Here is an 18,657-nt window from a genome sequence, read left to right on the forward strand (position 1 = left end):
CACTTAAAAAAAAAAAAAAAAAAAAAAAAAAAACAGTTTAACATAAGTTTTTTCTCTCTTTATTTATTTATTTATTCCACTAGCCTATGTTCGGGCCACAAGAGAAATATTAAAGGAGTACATTAAAACATTTAGCCATATAGGCTACCATTATCAGCATATGAAGGAGATTCGTCTCTCGTCGTCACTCTGAGAGAATATGTGCCGTTAATGCAGCGTCAGATGCCGAAAGCACCGTCAGTTTTTACTTTCACTTTCTAGTGAATCGACTGAGATTAAGAGGTTCACCGCATAACTCTTGCGCAAAGTTTGCACGTTGCTTGTGTGATATCCATTGGCTCAGCTTCCTGGTTTAAAACAAATATTTACAATATTGCGACGTATCCAGACCCCCAAACCACCGACCATTGAGTTCGCGGTTGGGGGCCGCGGATTTGCGCTATGCCACTGGCCTCCGTCCGTTAGCCTAGTGCCCGCTCATTTTTGCCCAGGCCCGCCCAAAATTAGCCGCAGATCATAGCGCACTGAGCACACTAAAAATAGAGCACACTGAGCCCGTGCTGCTTCTGCACTGCATTGGCTAAGAACCGCACATGGACTGCACTGCAAACGGATCCTCCCTTCATTTCGTTCACTCTTTGCTGATATAATACAGCACTCAACTGCCATGCATGCACTATAGGGATTTAAGAATCAGTGAAGACATCAGCGATTTCGGAGTCGACACCGAGAGTCGATTCCAGTGCTGGAGTCGACTCAGACTCTAGGGCTATTAGGAGTCAAGGAATCGACTCTTTTGGAGTCGACTCCCCATCCCTAGCGTACTCTGCGTATAGGGAGCGGCGGTACTAATTTTACCCGCGCCGGTGTTCTGACGATTTTTGCTACCCGCTCAGATTGTGCTACCTCCCATTAAAAAGATAGAGCACAAATCGATTGCGAAAAATGCTACCTATCAGATTGTGCTACCAGCATCTTATTCATGTGGTTTGAGGCTTTCTTTAATGTCCATACCTTCCCCTACCCTAAACCTACCTGTCCATACCTACCCTTACCCTAAACTTACCCATAAAACAATGCAAATATATTTTTGGTAGCACAATCTGATAGGTAGCATGTTTCGTCTGTACACTGGACAGAGACCGAGACGGTGACGCTGCATGTCGTGCCAAACCTCTCACGGCAGGTGAGAGATCGTTTTTTTGTGATCTGCCTTTTTAGAGACCGCCGATCAAACATCCCAACGTGATTATTGGCCAATAGTGATCGGTAGCCAATCAGTCGGAGCACCCCTATTTAATGTACTTCGCACTCACAGATTCTAGCCTACGTCTTGGAATATATGACCCAAATAAGAATGTCAAATGCGATAGCCTAGTAGCCGGGACAACAACTTTATGTTTACAGACGTGACGTAATCACGCAGCGGCATGCTCGAATTTCCAGCGAAAACCTACCCGTACCACTCAAATGAGAAAACATTATTATAAGCTAACCAAAAAGTTAGGGACTGCAGCTTTAATCAATGTTTTAAAATGTAATCAAATTAATATATCACGCAATTTGCAACAAAGCATTTAATTGTTATTTTTTGTCAAATAAGACAAAACAGAACTGCATAAAGTAAAATGTGGATGAAAAATATCTTTGTATGATTTAAAAAAATATATATTATCATTACTTTAAGAATTACATTTTATTATACAATAGTAATATAATTTGCATTTCAGAGTGTATTTGACAGTAGTTTTTTTCTCAAATGAAACGCTGAAAAGCTCTGAAGTGACTGTCAGTGCTTTAGATTCATGCTACTGTACGTGATCTGCAACTGTGGCTGTTTCATGATATTTTCTAAAGATTGCCATTGTTGTGTTTTCATTTGTCTGTAGGGAAGCTGTCCATGTGATGGAGCCCCCAAAGCAGCGGCAGAACCCGAACCTGCCCCGCCATCTGAGAGTGAAGAGAGCGAATTAGGTATGTTGACTCTAATATCTCCTTTAATATCTTTTGTTTGCTCGTCATATGCCATCTTAATAGGCCATCGCTCTGGCCTTTTTTTGTGGATTGGTAATAGCTCTGAACTTTCTCTAAACTTTTTCCAGCTATTGCTGATGTCACCTGGCTCACGATTTCTCGCTCTGCAGTGTGCAACATCAGCTTCGTTTCTGATATTCAAACTAGGGCAATCAGTAGACAATGAAACGGATGCCAACAGCGTTTGATGTGAAGCTGATATCTAGACTCTAAAATTAACCTTTATTAAAATATTAAATTTAAACTATTCAAATAGTCTGTTTTGCAGTATCATGGAAACTAGAGGCTGAAATATTTTGACTGTGGAGGTAAAAAAGTAGCTTTTTGCTTTTACCTAAACTTCTGAAGGTAAAGAAGCTGTTAGAAGGTGCAGTGAACCTCATTAAAATGTGTTTACATCACCAATTTCAATTCATTTTTTTTATGTTTTTGAAAGAAGTCTCACCTGTTCACCAAGGCTGCATTTATTTGATCAAAAATACAGAAAAAGCAGAAATATTATTAGAATTTAAGATATCATTTTTTAAATTGAATATATTTTTAAATGTAATTTATTCCTGTGGTGTAAAGCTGAATTTTCAGCATCATTACTCCAGTCTTCAGTGTCACATGATCTTTCAGAAATCATTCTGATATGCTGATTTGATGCTCAAGAAACATTTCTTATTGCTATCAATGTTGAAAACAGTTGTGCTGTTTGATATTTTTTTGGAAACCATGATACTTTTTCGAGATGTTTTTATAGATAGAAAGTTCAAAGGAACAGCATTTCTTTGAAATATAAATCTTTTAGAACATCATAAATGTCTTTACTATCACTTTTAATCTATTTAATGCGTTCTAGCTGAGTAAAATTATTAATTAAAAAAACACTCTTATTGACTGCTGTAGCATATATATTATGTTGCAATCCCTAAAAATGCTAGCAGCTAACTGGCCTGTAAAGCTTTACTTTGCATAGTCAGTTTTTAATCTCATTTGGTTCTTGGTGAGTTTTATCATTTGCTAATGTCTGTTTGGAGAATATGCTCTTATTTTGTAACAACAGTTTCTAATACTTGCGCTGTTATGTAAACTTTATCTGGCATTCATTTCTCCAGAAATTGATAATGAAGGAGTGATTGAGCCTGACACAGATGATCCTCAGGAGATGGGAGATTACGAAAACCTGGAGGTAAATGCAGTGAACGCACAATATCGTGACAAATCTAAATTTGATATGTAGTATGAAAACATACTGCAAAGTTCAGAACTCAAAACTTTCTCCTCGGTCTAAAAAGACCATATGTTGAATCTAAAGGCTGGAATACATTACACAACTTTCAAAATCTGAACTAGGTGTCATACACTTGCTGACTTTGTAAATAGTTACGGAAGAAAAACTGTGCATCATACACTAAACAACTGAGGATTATATATACACTACCAGACTTTCTGGCTTGAAATAACAAACGTGTTTGATATTGTCAGCTGAATGGAATGGACTGGATGGAGACTGTGACCATCACACACTATGTGATTTTCTATGAAACCTGTCAACTCAAATCTGCAGACTGGCTTTGACTTTTGGCGACTAGAGTCGGTGCAAAAAATCTGGGCAAAAGTAATGTAGTGTATTCCAGCCTTGAGCTGCAAAAACGTTCAAAACATATGAGTCCCCCCAGGAATTTGCGTTTACAAGCGTTAATGGAAATTCAACCGATTACCACATTATTTGTGGCAACTTGCAGGTTTCTTCTCATTTACACAATTAAAAAACAAAACATTAATTAGAGGGTTGAGGTTAGCTAAGTTAGTGTGTAATTTTAGTAATTATGCATTATGCACAAAGTATTTTAACAGGTAATTGTACTCTTACTAACACTAATTACATAATAATTATTGGTGGGTTTCCACTCAAAAGATGCAACATATATTGCTACAATTTTTGATAGATGCCACAGCAAATTCAGTCCTTTTGGGCTGCAGAAGCCAAAAAAAAGTCCTGCTAAATCCCAAACCACAGGTACTCTTTTCACATACAAAGAACGTGTTTAGATATATAGATAGATAGATAGATAGAGGGTAGAAAATGGTCATGAGAAACTACCTTAAGCAAGCCTTGACTTACATTTTAATTTGACTTGATGTGACTCCTTTAAATCAACAGCAAAGCTGTTTAAACAATGTGAGGTTGTAAATGTTCCCATATTCATCGTAGACATCCACTGGTGCCATGACTTTGTTGTTTGGTTGCTCTTTCAAAATACTGTCATAATTGACTGAGGGTGTCCTGTATCTGCTTGTGATCTAATTTTTCATCATTAAAGTCTTTCATCAAGCTCTTAGTGTTAAGTGAAATTATACGGGACTATGAAATGCTTTCTTTAATCGCAGGTCACAGATGAGATGATGGACCAGGCCAATGAGAAGAAGATGGAGGCTATTGGAGTGTTGGGAGACGGTGAGCTGCCGCCTACTCGAAATTATGAAATCTGTAATAATGTAATCGTAGTTGAAGTTTCCTTAGTTGTAGTAATAATTCATGATGAAATCATGAGGTTCAACAAAACATGCCAACTTTTCAGGTGACCTACAGAAAGCTCTAGATCTCTTCACAGAGGCCATCAAACTCAACCCGAAACTGGCCATTTTGTATGCCAAAAGAGCCAGGTATCAACCCATCCCTGCTTTGGTTTTTAGCGACCTGCTTTGTTTGGCTGTGATTGGCTGTTGGTTACCCGTGTTTATTTGTGTCTTTCAGCGTATTTGTGAAAATGCAGAAACCCAACGCTGCCATCAGAGACTGTGACCGAGCCATCAGCATCAACCCAGACTCAGCCCAGCCTTATAAGTGGAGGGGGAAGGCACACAGGTAAAAGACCACAGCTAGATTTTCATAGAAGAGGTGTGATTTCTGCCTTGACACTTGTGTTCAGTGCTCAGTGCTTTGCTGCTGATGAAGATCTCTCATTCTTACAGGTTGCTTGGCCACTGGGAGGAGTCCGCTCGAGACTTAGTGATGGCCTGTAAGCTGGACTATGATGATGAGGCCAGTGCCATGCTAAAAGAAGTCCAACCAAAGGTATATGTGCTGAACTCTTGTTTATGACCCTTCCACAAAGACAGCTGAGCTGCTGTAATTATTTTTTGGAGAACAGTTGTATTAATTTGCCACCTGGAGAACCCGCTTGAATGATGTAATTTAATAGAATAATATAGTAATACTAATAGCTTCAATTTTAAGCTTATATTTAAGGCCTTTTATATTTTAAAAACATGAAAAGTGTTTGTATAAATATAATGAATTTTCATGAACTAGACTTGCTGTGTAATGTCAAATTATTTGGCATTTTTGAAAGACTTCTGAACTCGAATTTGATACAGTCATGATGGATTGCATGGTTTTTTATGATATAATTTCCTGTTTTATAGTTTTCTTGTCACATGACATGACAACAAAATGGCTTCCTGCATTTTGGACAGTGGTGGACAGTAACGAAGTAGTTTTACTTCGTTACTGTACTTAAGTACATTTTTCAACTATCTGTACTTTACTGGAGTAGTTTTATTTTGAGTAACTTTTACTTCACTACATTCCAAAGCATAAGATCATACTTTTTACTTCACTACATTTCATAAAACTTATCGTTACTCATTATAATATATCACATGCTCCGAGACGTAGAAGCGGTGTCTGATTCATGAACGAACTGATTATTTTCATTGAACCTGTTAAATCGGTTCGCAAATCGCACCAAACGATTCATTCACGAAATGGAATGATCCGATTGCAGCTGTTCTCGAGTCGACAACTCACTGACTCAAATGATCCGTTTAGTGCGAGTCAATAACAGATTAAATAAAATAACTCATGCACGTTCATCTTCCCCGCAGCTGTAACGCTAGCAGTTTTACTAAAATGCTATGCATTTAACCCTATGTGTGACGTCTGTTTTTATATTGTTTGTCAGCACACATAGCCTAAGTTACTATGTATCTGAATCAACTAGCCGAGTAGACAAATGTTTATTCATAACCATCCTGAAAATAAGTCAATAATGTTAGCTGATGCTAACTGTCTAGCTAACGAGCTTGCTGGTGCTAAATTGAGGTTATTGGTTATTTTGGGAAAATCCCAGGTATTTTGAACCGTAGGATTATAAAAAAAGATATGCTAATATAAAATTAAATGATAAATGTAGCCTATATAAAACTGCAAAATAAACATTCATCTAAAAAAGTACTTTTTACTTAAGTACATAAAAAATCAAGTACTTTTGTACTTTCACTCGAGTAAAATTGAAAACTGACTACTTTTACTTTTACTGGAGTAATATTTTATTATACGGATCTGTGCTTTTACTCAAGTACTTGATTTGTGTACTTCGTCCACCACTGAAATTAATAATATATACATAACATTTTACTCCTATGGAAACTGTAAAACGCCACAGAATTTGTGCGTCTGAAATAGATGTAGCTCAATCAGAACATAAAGAAAAATAAACGCATCGTAACATCATTCAGAGAAGTAACGCTGACAATGTACAGTACGGACTACTTGATTTGTGTACTTAGTCCACCACTGATTTTGGATATATATATATCTTACCATAATTTAATAATATTGAATTCCGCTTTTAATGTTTTTTAATATATCTGGACAGAATATAAGCATTGTTTATAAAATTAGCATATTACTATTGCTTACATCACTGACCCAAGTACACCAATGTTCAAAGTTTGGGATTGATAAGATGTTTTAATGTTTTTGAAAGAAGAATCTTAAGCTCACAAAGGCTACATATATTTGATATAAATACAGTAAAACAGTAATATTGTGAAATTTTATTAAAATTTAAAATAGCTGTTTTCTATTTGATTATATTTCCGAATGTAATTTATTCTTGTGAAACTATATTCTTTAATAAATAGAAAGTTCAAAAGAACAGAATTTATTTGAAATACTATTTTGTAACATAAATGTCTTTCCTGTCAGTTTTGAAAAAAATTCCACAAAAATAAAATCGTACAGACCCCAAAATTTTAAACAGTAGTGTGTATTTAAAATGGTAGTATTTGAATGGTAGTGAATGATTGAAAATCACTACTGATATTGAGATAATGGTTATTTAAGCTTGAGTACATTTGTTGAAAACATCAAAAGTAAATGGAGTGTGCAGAAAGGTCGATGTGGCTCATGTGATCCCACCTCTCCCTCACAGGCCAACAAAATCATTGAGCACCGGCGCAAATATGAGCGCAAGCGTGAAGAACGAGAGATTAGAGCACGGCAAGAACGAGTGAAGAAAGCGAGGGAGGAGCACGAGAGAGCACAGAGGGTAAGAAATCCATTGATTTGCATCAAGCCACTGAATCTGAATTTTCTGCACAGTCAGTCCTGTTAATGTGCATCTGTGTGTGCAGGAAGAGGAAGCCAGACAACAGACCGGAGGGGCACAAGGAGGATTCCCAGGATTCCCAGGTATCTAACTGTTTATGTATATGTTTATGTTATAAGCCGTATTGATTTGTCAAGCATTAAGAGAGGTTACTGCAAGCACTGAATATCAACAATTTTTGTTGTTTGAAATTGTATAATTGATGTTAGTATTTGTTGTGATCCTTCAGGAGGTGCTGGTTTCCCAGGTGGAGCTCCTCCGTTTGGAATGGCTGGACTTAATGAGCTATTTAATGATCCAGAGGTTCTCATGGCCATGCAGGTAAAGTTAACCACGTACTGTGGAGCACCAGGACGGTGCATTTAAACAGAGTTAAAGGGTTAGTTCACCCAAAAATGAAAATTCTGTCATTAATTACTCACCCTCATGTTGTTCCAAACCCGTAAGACCTTCGTTCATCTTCAGAACACAATTTAAGATATTTTTGATGAAATCTGTGGGCTCTCTGACCCTCCCATAGACAGCAAAGTAACTACCACGTTCAAGGTCCAGAAAAGTACCAAGATGATAGACAAATTAGTCTGTGTGACATCAGTGGTTCAACTGTAAAGTTACGAAGCTACGAGAATACTTTTTGCGCAAAGAAAACAAAAATAATGACTGTATTCCACATTTTCATTATTTTTGTTTTCTTTGCTCAAAAAAGTATTCTCGTAGCTTCGTAACTTTACAGTTGAACCACTGATGTCACACGGACTAATTTGTCGATCATCTCGGTACTTTTCTGGACCTTGAACGTGGTAGTTACTTTGCTGTCTATGGGAGGGTCAGAGAGCCCACAGATTTCATCAAAAATATCTTAAATTGTGTTCTGAAGATGAACGAAGGTCTTACGGGTTTGGAACAACACGAGGGTGAGTAATTAATGACAGAATTTTCATTTTTGGGTCAACTAACCCTTTCACAGATGCATAGTCTAAAGTCAAGGAAAGCCTGAAATTATTAGGGAATTTATCAATTGTATTTTTCAGGACCAAAGAAGTCATCTCAATCGATACAATTTTTGAAAATCATGGATAGATCGATAGTGATTTTTCTCATTAAGCTCAGCGGTAAAATATTTGATTGGCTAAGTATTGATCTTATGTAGAAACAAAGCCATAGTGATAACCAGTTTAGGATAGAATCATACTTTTATGTTGGTCTTTACAATAATTTGATCAAAGCAGTTCACAATTAGCTCTGGTTCATTATCAGTTCATTAGATTGATTCATTGGTATCTAGTCTAGATTTGAATCATTTTTATAAGTCTTATGACAGACAACTAGAAGGTTCACAGAAATGCATTGTTCAAAAACTATGGGAAACCTGTATAAATGGTTCTCAACAAATTTATGATTCTTAGTTCACAAATCCTTCACCAAACATTGCAATCATGAATGAACAATTACACATCCATCCAAAAGTTTGGGATTGGTAAGATTTTTCAAATGTTTTGAAAGAAGTTTCTGAGTTCTCTGACTTTATTTAATCTCAAATACAGTAAAACAGCTAAATAATATTATTACAATTTAAAATAATTTGCACTTTATTTTAAAATGTAATTTCTTTCTTTGAGTCAAAGCTGGATTTTCAGCATCATTACTCCAGTCTTCAGTGTCACATGATCCTTCCACGTCATTCTAAGATGCTGATTTGCTGTTCAAGAAACATTTATTATCATTATCAATGTTGAAAACTATTTTTGATTAATACATTTCAAAAGAACAAATAGAATTTTCAAAAACATAATATTTCAGATAGACTTTTTTTGTAACAATGCAAATGTCTTTGCTGTCACTTTTGATCTATTTTTAATACATCCTTGCTGAATTTTTTTTTTTATTAATCTCTTTAAAAAAATAATAATAATTTTTTTTATTAAATCTTACTGAACCCAATCGGAATTGATTCTTGTTTGACAGATGCTTCACAATACATTGTAGTAATAAATAAACAATTGAAATTGTTAATCGCTATTACTATTGTTCCTACTTTGGGTTACTTGGGTTAGTTAGCAATAGTATTGAACCATATTCATAAATGTCCATAATAAACTTTACTGTATCTGACATTCCTGAGCGTCTCAGCTGACTATCAGCATGATGGAAAATTGTTTACACATTCTCATTTTCCAGGACCCAGAGGTGATGGCAGCATTCCAGGATGTGGCGCAGAACCCCGCTAACATCGCCAAGTACCAGAGCAACCCCAAAATCATGACCCTGATCAACAAACTCGGCTCCAAGTTTGGTGGCCAGCAGCCCTAAAAAAGGCCGAAATAATTTGTGTCCCGTTCCAATACTCTGCTGTAGCTTTTTCTCACTGGGTTTCTTGCCATAAATTACAGACAGCACTCAGTTTATGAGACGCTAGAGATACTGCTTTTAGATGAGTCTGGACTGTGCTGATGAAAGCAGAAGAAACTATGAAAGAGTATCGGAACAAGACCAGAGATGTGAGATGTGGCGCTTTTTGGGGGGGGTGGGGGGAGTCGCTTGAGTGACGCATGAACTAAGAATTGGGCTTATTCCTTTAACGCTTTGTTGGGGACAAACTATATTGTGGGCTTCACTGAGGCTAACACATTTAGCACTTACGATCCTAGTCTCTTCTCCAGAATATCAGGGGTTTCAGATTTGAGAGCCTATTATAGCCGACAGTTGCTGCATTGACGAACTTAACGTGTCCATTCAGCAGCCAGTTATTCCAGGGAATTAGTCTAATTATAATCCACTTCATCCATTCACTATGCTACATAGTTTGTTTGTGGTCTTATCCAGCGGGATCAGGATCAAAATGGGGTGTAGATTATATTCATACATATTCACTGTCCAAAGCAATCAGTCAATCACTTTCTGTTTAGATTTCATGGGTGTTCCTTTTGAAGGTTTTTGATTCATGTTTTTGTTCTTTAGTTCTTTTTTTTTTTTTTTTCTTTCCTTACCCTCAATGCAAAATTCAGTTGTGAACAACTTTCTTATTGTGACAAATTTGTGTCTTGTATGGATTTCATGATTTAATTCAATAAACATTTTGGTTGTTGCAAATACAAGTCATCTGTTTATTTACGGCCTTGCAATTTTATTTGACTTATAGGGATAGTTCACCCAAAAATGAATTGTCATCATTTACTCACTCTGAGGTTGTTCCAAACCTGTATGAGTTTCTGTGTTATGCTGAACACAGAAGATGGTATTTCGAAGAATGCGAGTAACTAAACAATTGACGGTAGCCATTGACTTTTATAGTAGGGGAAAAAAATTGTATAGAAGTAAATGGCTACCGTCAACTACTTGGTTACCCAACATTCTTTAAAACATCTTTTTTAGTGTTCAATAGACTAGTAAGACTCCAGTACTGTTTATATGTAATATATACAGTATAGGTACAGTACAATACAGGCATTTCTTCAAATGTGAACTGACCTAGAACTGGGTTCCTTCAACTCAGTCAAACATTGAGATCAGAACTCTTGAGAATAATCTTCTCTCCACATTACTTTTTATTTAACATGAGATAAAGTGACTGGGCTTGTTAAGTCTCTTAACATAAAGCCTAAAGTTAACAGCAGCACAGAAATATTTGAGTTGTATTAGAATGCAATTACATTTCAGAAATATTGGAACTGATAGAGCTGAATTTATAGTGCCTTTATTGGTAATTTACAGCTCAGAATGCTGCACATAACACAAAAACACACAAAAAAAAAACATAACTAGTAACAATTTCAATGTGGACCGTTTGGTCTTTAACAGGGAGAGAATGGTGACAACAAAAATGCATCTCAGGAAAGAACATCCTAGATCTGAAGCACAGACACTGAGCAGCACAGTTGCTGCTAATGGCCGTACCTGAAAAACAGAGCAACAAAAGATGATTATTAATACAAGCATGGACATTTACAACCAATAAAAGACATGTCAGAAAATGTGGGATTAGAACAACAATGCATGATCCCTTCTGAATGATAAACTTCTGGAAAATACAAATAATGGGGGAAAACAATCATTTATAGCATGTATAACTGCTAATAATTGAATCAAAAGTATTTAACATCAATCATATGTGTATCCTAATAAAGTTCAACATGATACACATTACAGGTCATCTAGACCGGGTTCAAGAGGTCTTGACTGATGTTTAAGTGAACTAGGATTCTCTATTAATACAGGTCCTGGGTCTGCCTCTTTTTTTTAATGAAGAAACAAAATCACTCACTTCTGGAACTCCCACTCTCTGTTGTCCAGAGGACACACCTGTCTGGTCTTCAGCCAGCGAGAGATGCAGTGGAAATGAAACGCATGCTGCAGAACCAAAAACACACAGTAATAACACAACCGAAGAGACCACAGTCCACACTTTTGATTTCAGCAAAACAAATATAGGCCTAGTTGGTTGGTGTAGATGTGATCATACTCACATTACAGACTCCCCAGGCCACTGTACACTCCTCTGATGTAGCTGACGCCTGATTGGCCTGACACTCTATACCTGAAGGAAGATGAACCATGACAGCTCACTAAATAGCAGTTGAAAGTGTGTTAAACAAGAAACTACAATAGAATACAGTCAGATGAGACCAAACGGGAGCTGATACTTACAGAGGTCCATAATGTGATTTCTGCAAATGGCACAGTTGTCCACCACAATGTCCCAAGCCCACAGAGCCACAGCATTCCACTGCAAGAGAAACACAGTTCTGGAATTAATTCAACCAATCAGGTCTCTCAACACAACTTCATGGCAATTCCTAACTATTTCACATTTACTTACTCATACAATCTCATTTGTGTGTTTTTGTACAATTTGATTACCCCCTCAGTGACAGTAATGTTTAGTGGTGGACATTTATGCTGTTTTTTTCCCCCTAAACGTATGTTTTTGTACGATTCACATCACAATAGTTACTAAATAAAAGTTGGCAAAATAATTACATTTTCCAGTGAGACTGGGATCCAAATAAAACAACTGTTACAGATCTACAATCCATACACACAGGTCAGAAAATACATGTCAAAATTGAGTGAATTTACAAGGTAATATCATGGAACTTTCATATATATACTGTGGTACTAAATGATTACCATGTTCATTTTACTTAAGAAACAGAATGGAACTACCCTGATGTGTGTTTTAAAAAAAAGTGCTAGAAGAATCAGACGCGTCGGAATGTGCATGTGACGTCCAAAACGATCGAATCGAACGTTTAGAACGACTACGAAGTCTTAAACCGTTTGCATCGAACGCTCGGATGTCACAAAATGAGAGAATCGAACGTTCTGAAAGCGCCTACTATGCTCAAAACTGTTCTAACTGAACGCATCTATGATGTCTAAAAATGCTGTTCAGGTAAGGGACTCGTTAGGTTTCTAAAAGTGATTTCGATTAGTGCTTCATTTATCTAGTGGCCTGGTTTAATAATCTCTCGGATTACGCAGCAGAATTTACTACAGTTCAAATCAGGAGACAAGAACGCCCAAGTTGCATGTGTCGACTTGATATCAGATTCCAAATATTTACGGGACATATTAAAAGCTGACTGTAATCATAAAAAGAACACAGGCAAGTGATTAGCATAAATAATGATGAGAAACAGCAGCGCCGCCGATGCTAATCGGGGATTATAAACACGCCGCTGTGAAAGAGTTTACATTTTAAAGAGACTAAGCTGTTTAAATGTATAATATACTTAACATTATTACTTAACACTGACGTCTCAATACTGTACCTTTTTCACTTCAAAACGCTTTTTACTGGCTCCACTGTTAGTTCCACCCGGAGTGTCTACATCCATCGCGGCCGCCATGTTTGCTAATGTGATCTCGCGAGAGTGAGTGAGATCGCATAGTTCCTTAGTTTAATAATCATTGGACTGGTTGCCCGTAAAATAAAGCAAGGCTGCGCTGTTTAGAATTCTGCTTATATTAAAACATATTAACATACTTGAAAAGTTGGTATTCGCAGCACATCGATAGTACAGTAAGCGCTACTGTTTTATAGGTAAATGGAAAAGAGCAGGTTCCACCGAGATTTGAACTCGGATCGCTGGATTCAGAGTCCAGAGTGCTAACCATTACACCATGGAACCAACTAGCGTATTCGCGTAAATATTTTAGTATTTATTTTCGTTAAAAGACATTTTTGAACAGTTTTTTTAAAAATAAAAGATTGATTTGAAATGACACATTCTTAACATTTATGAGTTACGCCATATATGGCAAAAAAACAACGTTTGCTGGAATGTTTCACATATTCAAAATTATTCTGTTCTGCCCTGAAACGCATTGCACATTTAAGAACTATGAGCAGTGAATGTAAATACTGAATACAGTGGCAAATTTGGTGACAATATCTTTATCTGCTTTACTTGTAAACAAACAAACAGCAGTAATAACACCAAATTTATTCACCAGACTAATATTTCACATTATCCTCGACCTCTTAGGCCCAATCCCAATTCTACCCCTTAGCCCTTCCCCTTGTGTCTCGATTCTCTTTTGGTTGTAGGGGTAGGGGTAGGGGTAGGGGTAGGGGTAGGGGCAGGGGCAGGGGCAGATAGCCCTTCAAACGAAGATTTTTCGGGACCACACCTCAAACGAAGGGGTATGAATTATCTCAGCGTAAACCGGCTACAGCGGCAACACGGCTGCGCGAGCGAACAAAAAGACACATAAATGTAAGCTTTTCTGGGCATTAATAAATATTTTAACGAAAAGTAATCATTTGTTTTATGTTACTTTCAATCGTGAGTTTATATTTATGGTCATGTTACTCAAAGAAATGTTTGCAGAACTGTGAGGGGGGTGATTTTTTTTTTATAGCTCATCCGTTTAAATTATATTAAGCCTTATAGTTCTGCATAATTAAGGGCGTGGCCACTTGAGTGACAGGTGGATTGCCGCTGCTGTCACCGCCGTCGAGCAAGGTGGGCGTGGTTTCAGCAACCAGCTCCCGCCTCTTTGCCCATTTTCGATTATCCGGGAGTGACGCGCGGTGACGCCTTCCGCCTCCGCCCAATTTTGAGCTTCAAAAATGCTCTTTGGAAATCTACGGGTGACGTCACAGACACTACGTCCATGTTTTTATACAGTCTATGGTATTGACATATGATGACGTGTGACGGCATAGTAGTGGTGTCCCAATTCTTAGGGGAATATTTTCACCCCTACCCCTTGACACTCTGTTTCAAGGGACCAGAGGAAGGGGTAGGCAGAGGGGTAGGGGAAGGGGTATAAAATAGAATTGGGATTGGGCCTTAGTTTAAATTAAAAACTCCAAGGCTCTTATCCTTGATGACTTAATCCTTGGTCGCCTTCCTCTTGTTCTCTTTTTTGGCCTGGTTGTTTTCAGGGCCCGCACTGGTTTGAGTTCATCGGGCTCATTTTTCTTTAGTGCCGCTGTCAGTTTGATCTTCGCTGGTTTAGGATTAGGTTGAGACAGCACGGGTCTGGTCTTTGTTGTGGTCTGCATGGGTTTGTTTGGTGTAGGGACTTTGGTAGTGACGGAGGTCTCGTTGAAGGAATGAGCATTTTCTCCAGAACAGTTCTTAAAGATGGTTGCCTCCATCATGGACTGACCACGCAGCTCAGAGGGGTAACCACACACAGCCTCAACCCTCAGACTCACATTTTTCAACCATCTGAAAGAAAGAATGTTGAGATGATTGATGGACGGACGGACGGACGGACGGACGGACAGACAGACAGACAGACAGATAGATAGATAGATAGATAGATAATCTCACTTGTAAAATGGCAGTAATTTGCAGTGACACATTAGCGGATTTTTGTTGAGGGTGAGGTTTTGAAGTCCAGTAAGAGGTGAAAGGTCAGGCAACTCCTCTAACTGATTCTCTTCCAGAGACAAAGACAGCAGACCAGGACCAAACCCTGCCAGAGACCTCGCGCTCATCTGTGACAACAAATCAAACAAGGAGAGAGAGAATGGACATTTTCTATTTATGAGATTAAGCAAGGATTAACTGTTGTTTCTTTATCATTTAATGGAGCATAAACATATCTTGTGTAGTTTGTCATTTAACCTCTACCTTTTGAAGACCCATTCTATCAATGTGCAGGTGCTTTAGACTTTCAGCCACCACCCGAAATGCTCTTGGCCCAATCCAGCGAATCAGATTTCTTGAGAGGAGGAGCTCAGACAAAAGTGGGGCGTGGCCTAGTGCATCACTCGGCACTTCTGTTAGCGCATTAGCTTCAAGATGGACGTCCAGCTTGGGAGCTGGATCCAGAGCTTTTGGCACTATGTTTGCGATGATGTTATTGTTGAGGTAGAGGCCCGTCAGCTGAGGGACCGGGGAAAGGAGCCCTAAAGGCTCTAGTTTAGCTATAAGGTTTCTCTCCAGATGCAGCTCGAGGAGTTTGAGGATGTGAGCCAGTGTAGCTGAAGAAGGAAACCGAGTGAGTTTATTGCCTTCTAGGTGAAGGTACATGATCTCATGGGCACCCTCAAAGGTTTTTACGTCCAGGGAGGACAGATGGTTGTCGGACAGGTAGAGGTACATTAGCCACTTCATGCCCCAGAAAGTGCCACCCTCGATCTCATGGATCTTACAGCTGACCAGGTGAAGGGACACCATATCTGGGACGCCAGGGAAACTGTTGCTAGGGAGATAATGGAAATGGTTGCCCCGCATGTCAAGCAGAAGAGTGTTGCCAGGGAAACCAGCGGGCACTTTAGTGTGGCCACGGTCCTCACATGTAGCGTGCTGAACTGCAGCATTGATGGTGAGAGTAAAGAGAACAGAAAATGTGTTGAGATGGAGATACAGTATGTATTAGATTTAAGGTATTGTTCACCCAAAAATGAAAATCTGCTACAGTTTACTCACCCTCAGTCCATCCAAGATGTAGATGAGTTTGTTTCTTCATCGGAACAGATTTGGAGAAATGTAGCATAACATCTATTGCTCACCAATGGATCCTCTGCAGTGAATGGGTGCCGTCGGCAACAGTTTGAATTTAAAATGCCTCGATGAATTTGTTTCTTACAAACACACAGCTTTTCACTTCATAAGACTTTAACCGTTGTGTGGATTACTTGTGGATTATTTAGATGTTTTTATCAGCTGTTTGGACTCTCATTCTGACAGCACCCATTGATAAGCAAGTGATGTAATGCTACATGCAAATTTTCATGTTTGGGTGAACTATTCCTTTAAGTTTATTGTATAACGGACAAGAACAAGGAATCTATTAATTTATTGATAAATTACTAAAATTCCCTCCACCCTTTTCCAACCCTTTCTCACCGCACAATGACAATTTTTTGGGCATTTGATCTTTTTCTTTGGCTCGGCAATTGGCACGGCCTTTTCTTGCACTCCATCTTCTTTTTTACCTTCCTTTTCTATCACATCTGGCATCAGCTCATCATGTGGTCTGCAGCCTGTTGAACATTTTGTAGAGGTTCATCTGAGAGGTGTAGCGGCCAAGCACAGGCCCCATAGAGCTTGATTCCTGAGCTCAGCGCCCATCTCTTCAGCCCTTGCAGTAAACATGTACATCTGATGGGGTTCCCTGAAGGAAGTGAATGAGAGCTATCACTCCGCAGTTTGATTTTGAGATATTTTAAATGAATAAATCATATAATCTCCAGAATTACAGCCATGTGAATAAAAGATAATAATAATAATACTACATGCAAGACAATTTTTGAATAAAAGAATACTCTAAATTCAAATTAAATAACTTTAATTAAGATTAAGACATTTTAATAATTTTCATGATTAATCATTAATCCTTACTTTATCTTTACTCAAATAAAAAAACAGATTTTTAAAAAGTTCCAAAGTTTTCCTAAAGTTTCAGTAGGGAATGAATGAAAAGTGGTTCATTAGAAATGCCACTGAAAGAAAGAAAGTAAGAAAGAAAGAAAGAAAAAGATTGTTGTTGTTGTTGTTGTTATTATTATTATTATTATTACATTTTATTGGCTTAAGTAGCATTTCTAATGAACCACTGCTCAACTGTCCAACTGAAACTTTAGGAAATAATTATATTATGGTTCATATTAACAATAATTGTTATTCTTAATATTGTTGTTGTTGTTGTTACTTCCATTATATTATTATTTCTGTATAATTCAATTATATACTGATATTATTATTAGTTGAACAAATATCATGTAATATTACATTAAAAAAAATATTAGTTGTTGTTATTAAATTACATTACTAATATAAAAATGCATATAATAAAATGTTCTATTACTGATTTATTAAATATATAAAATATATAAATACAATTTTCAGTATTTTCAGTATTTCTCAGAGGGCGGGTTTCAAGTATAACTCGTTTGAAGTAATGGTGCTTCATATAACATCATCCAGAGAAACAAGTGTTAATGATAAATCCCCTGTGATGTTTGTACTGGCTACTGTATACAGGCCACCAGGGCACCATACAAACTTTATTAAAGAATTTGCTGATTTTATATCCGAGTTAGTGCTGGCTGCAGATAAAGTTTTAATTGTTGGTGATTTTAATATCCATGTTGATAATGAAAAAGATGCATTGGGATCAGTATTCATAGACATTTTGAACTCTATTGGGGTTAGACAACACGTGTCAGGACCTACTCATTGTCGAAATCATACTCTAGATTTAATACTGTCACATGGAATTGATGTAGATGGTGTTGAAATTATGCAGCCAAGCGATGATATCTCAGATCATTATCCAGTCTTGTGCAAACTTCATATAGCTAAAACCGTAAATTCTACTCCTTGTTACAAGTATGGTAGAACCATCACTTCTACCACAAAAGACTGCTTTGTACGTAATCTTCCTGATTTATCTAAATTCCTTAGCATTTCCAATATCTCAGAACAACTTGATGATGTAACAGAAATTATGGACTCTCTCTTTTCTAGCATTTTATATATGGTTGCTCCTTCACGCTTAAGGAAGATTAAGGAAAACAGTCTGACAGCATGGTATAATGAGTACACTCGCTCCCTAAAGAGAGCAGCCTGGAAAATGGAGCGCAGCTGGAGGAAAACAAAACTAGAGTATTGCTTGGCGGGAAAGTACCCTATCCTACAGAAAAGCATTCTTGGTTAGAGTGATGACCAAGACCATGATGGTCACTCTAGCTGAGCTCCATGATCGTATATGCAGATGGGAGAAATCTAGAGAAGGACAAATATCACTGCAACACTCCACCGATCTGGGCTTT

General features: G+C 37.6%; 2 protein-coding genes, 1 non-coding gene and 1 pseudogene across 3 annotated transcripts in view; 1 reads left to right on the forward strand and 3 right to left on the reverse strand.

Annotated features, from left to right (window-relative positions):
* LOC107672142 (hsc70-interacting protein-like) overlaps positions 1–10,513 on the forward strand; it is a 14,997-nt gene extending 4,484 nt beyond the window's left edge. Inside the window, exons 4-13 of the mRNA XM_016465241.1 lie at positions 1,890–1,974; positions 3,135–3,208; positions 4,411–4,477; positions 4,602–4,686; positions 4,778–4,888; positions 4,996–5,098; positions 7,242–7,358; positions 7,444–7,501; positions 7,648–7,739; positions 9,597–10,513. Of these exons, the coding sequence (XP_016320727.1) occupies positions 1,890–1,974; positions 3,135–3,208; positions 4,411–4,477; positions 4,602–4,686; positions 4,778–4,888; positions 4,996–5,098; positions 7,242–7,358; positions 7,444–7,501; positions 7,648–7,739; positions 9,597–9,728 (924 nt within the window). The 3' untranslated portion in view covers positions 9,729–10,513. The remainder of the gene's footprint in view (positions 1–1,889; positions 1,975–3,134; positions 3,209–4,410; positions 4,478–4,601; positions 4,687–4,777; positions 4,889–4,995; positions 5,099–7,241; positions 7,359–7,443; positions 7,502–7,647; positions 7,740–9,596) is intronic.
* Positions 10,514–10,940: 427 nt separating this feature from the next.
* rbx1 (ring-box 1, E3 ubiquitin protein ligase) lies at positions 10,941–13,280 on the reverse strand. The gene is made up of 5 exons (XM_016465243.1): positions 13,190–13,280; positions 12,063–12,141; positions 11,882–11,952; positions 11,680–11,765; positions 10,941–11,312 (listed from the first exon to the last, which is right to left on the reverse strand). The coding sequence occupies exons 1-5, from the start codon at positions 13,265–13,267 to the stop codon at positions 11,300–11,302; spliced, it is 327 nt and encodes a 108-aa protein (XP_016320729.1). The 5' UTR covers positions 13,268–13,280; the 3' UTR covers positions 10,941–11,299.
* Positions 13,281–13,477: 197 nt separating this feature from the next.
* On the reverse strand, positions 13,478–13,549 carry trnaq-cug (transfer RNA glutamine (anticodon CUG)). The gene has a single exon. It is a non-coding gene; the product is annotated as a tRNA-Gln (tRNA).
* Positions 13,550–14,721: 1,172 nt separating this feature from the next.
* The window catches only part of LOC107672116 (chondroadherin-like protein), a 7,278-nt pseudogene continuing 3,342 nt past the window's right edge, over positions 14,722–18,657 (reverse strand).

The sequence above is a fragment of the Sinocyclocheilus anshuiensis genome, unplaced genomic scaffold (assembly GCF_001515605.1).
Source record: "Sinocyclocheilus anshuiensis isolate Anshui unplaced genomic scaffold, SAMN03320099.WGS_v1.1 scaffold12, whole genome shotgun sequence".
Lineage (NCBI taxonomy): Eukaryota > Metazoa > Chordata > Actinopteri > Cypriniformes > Cyprinidae > Sinocyclocheilus > Sinocyclocheilus anshuiensis.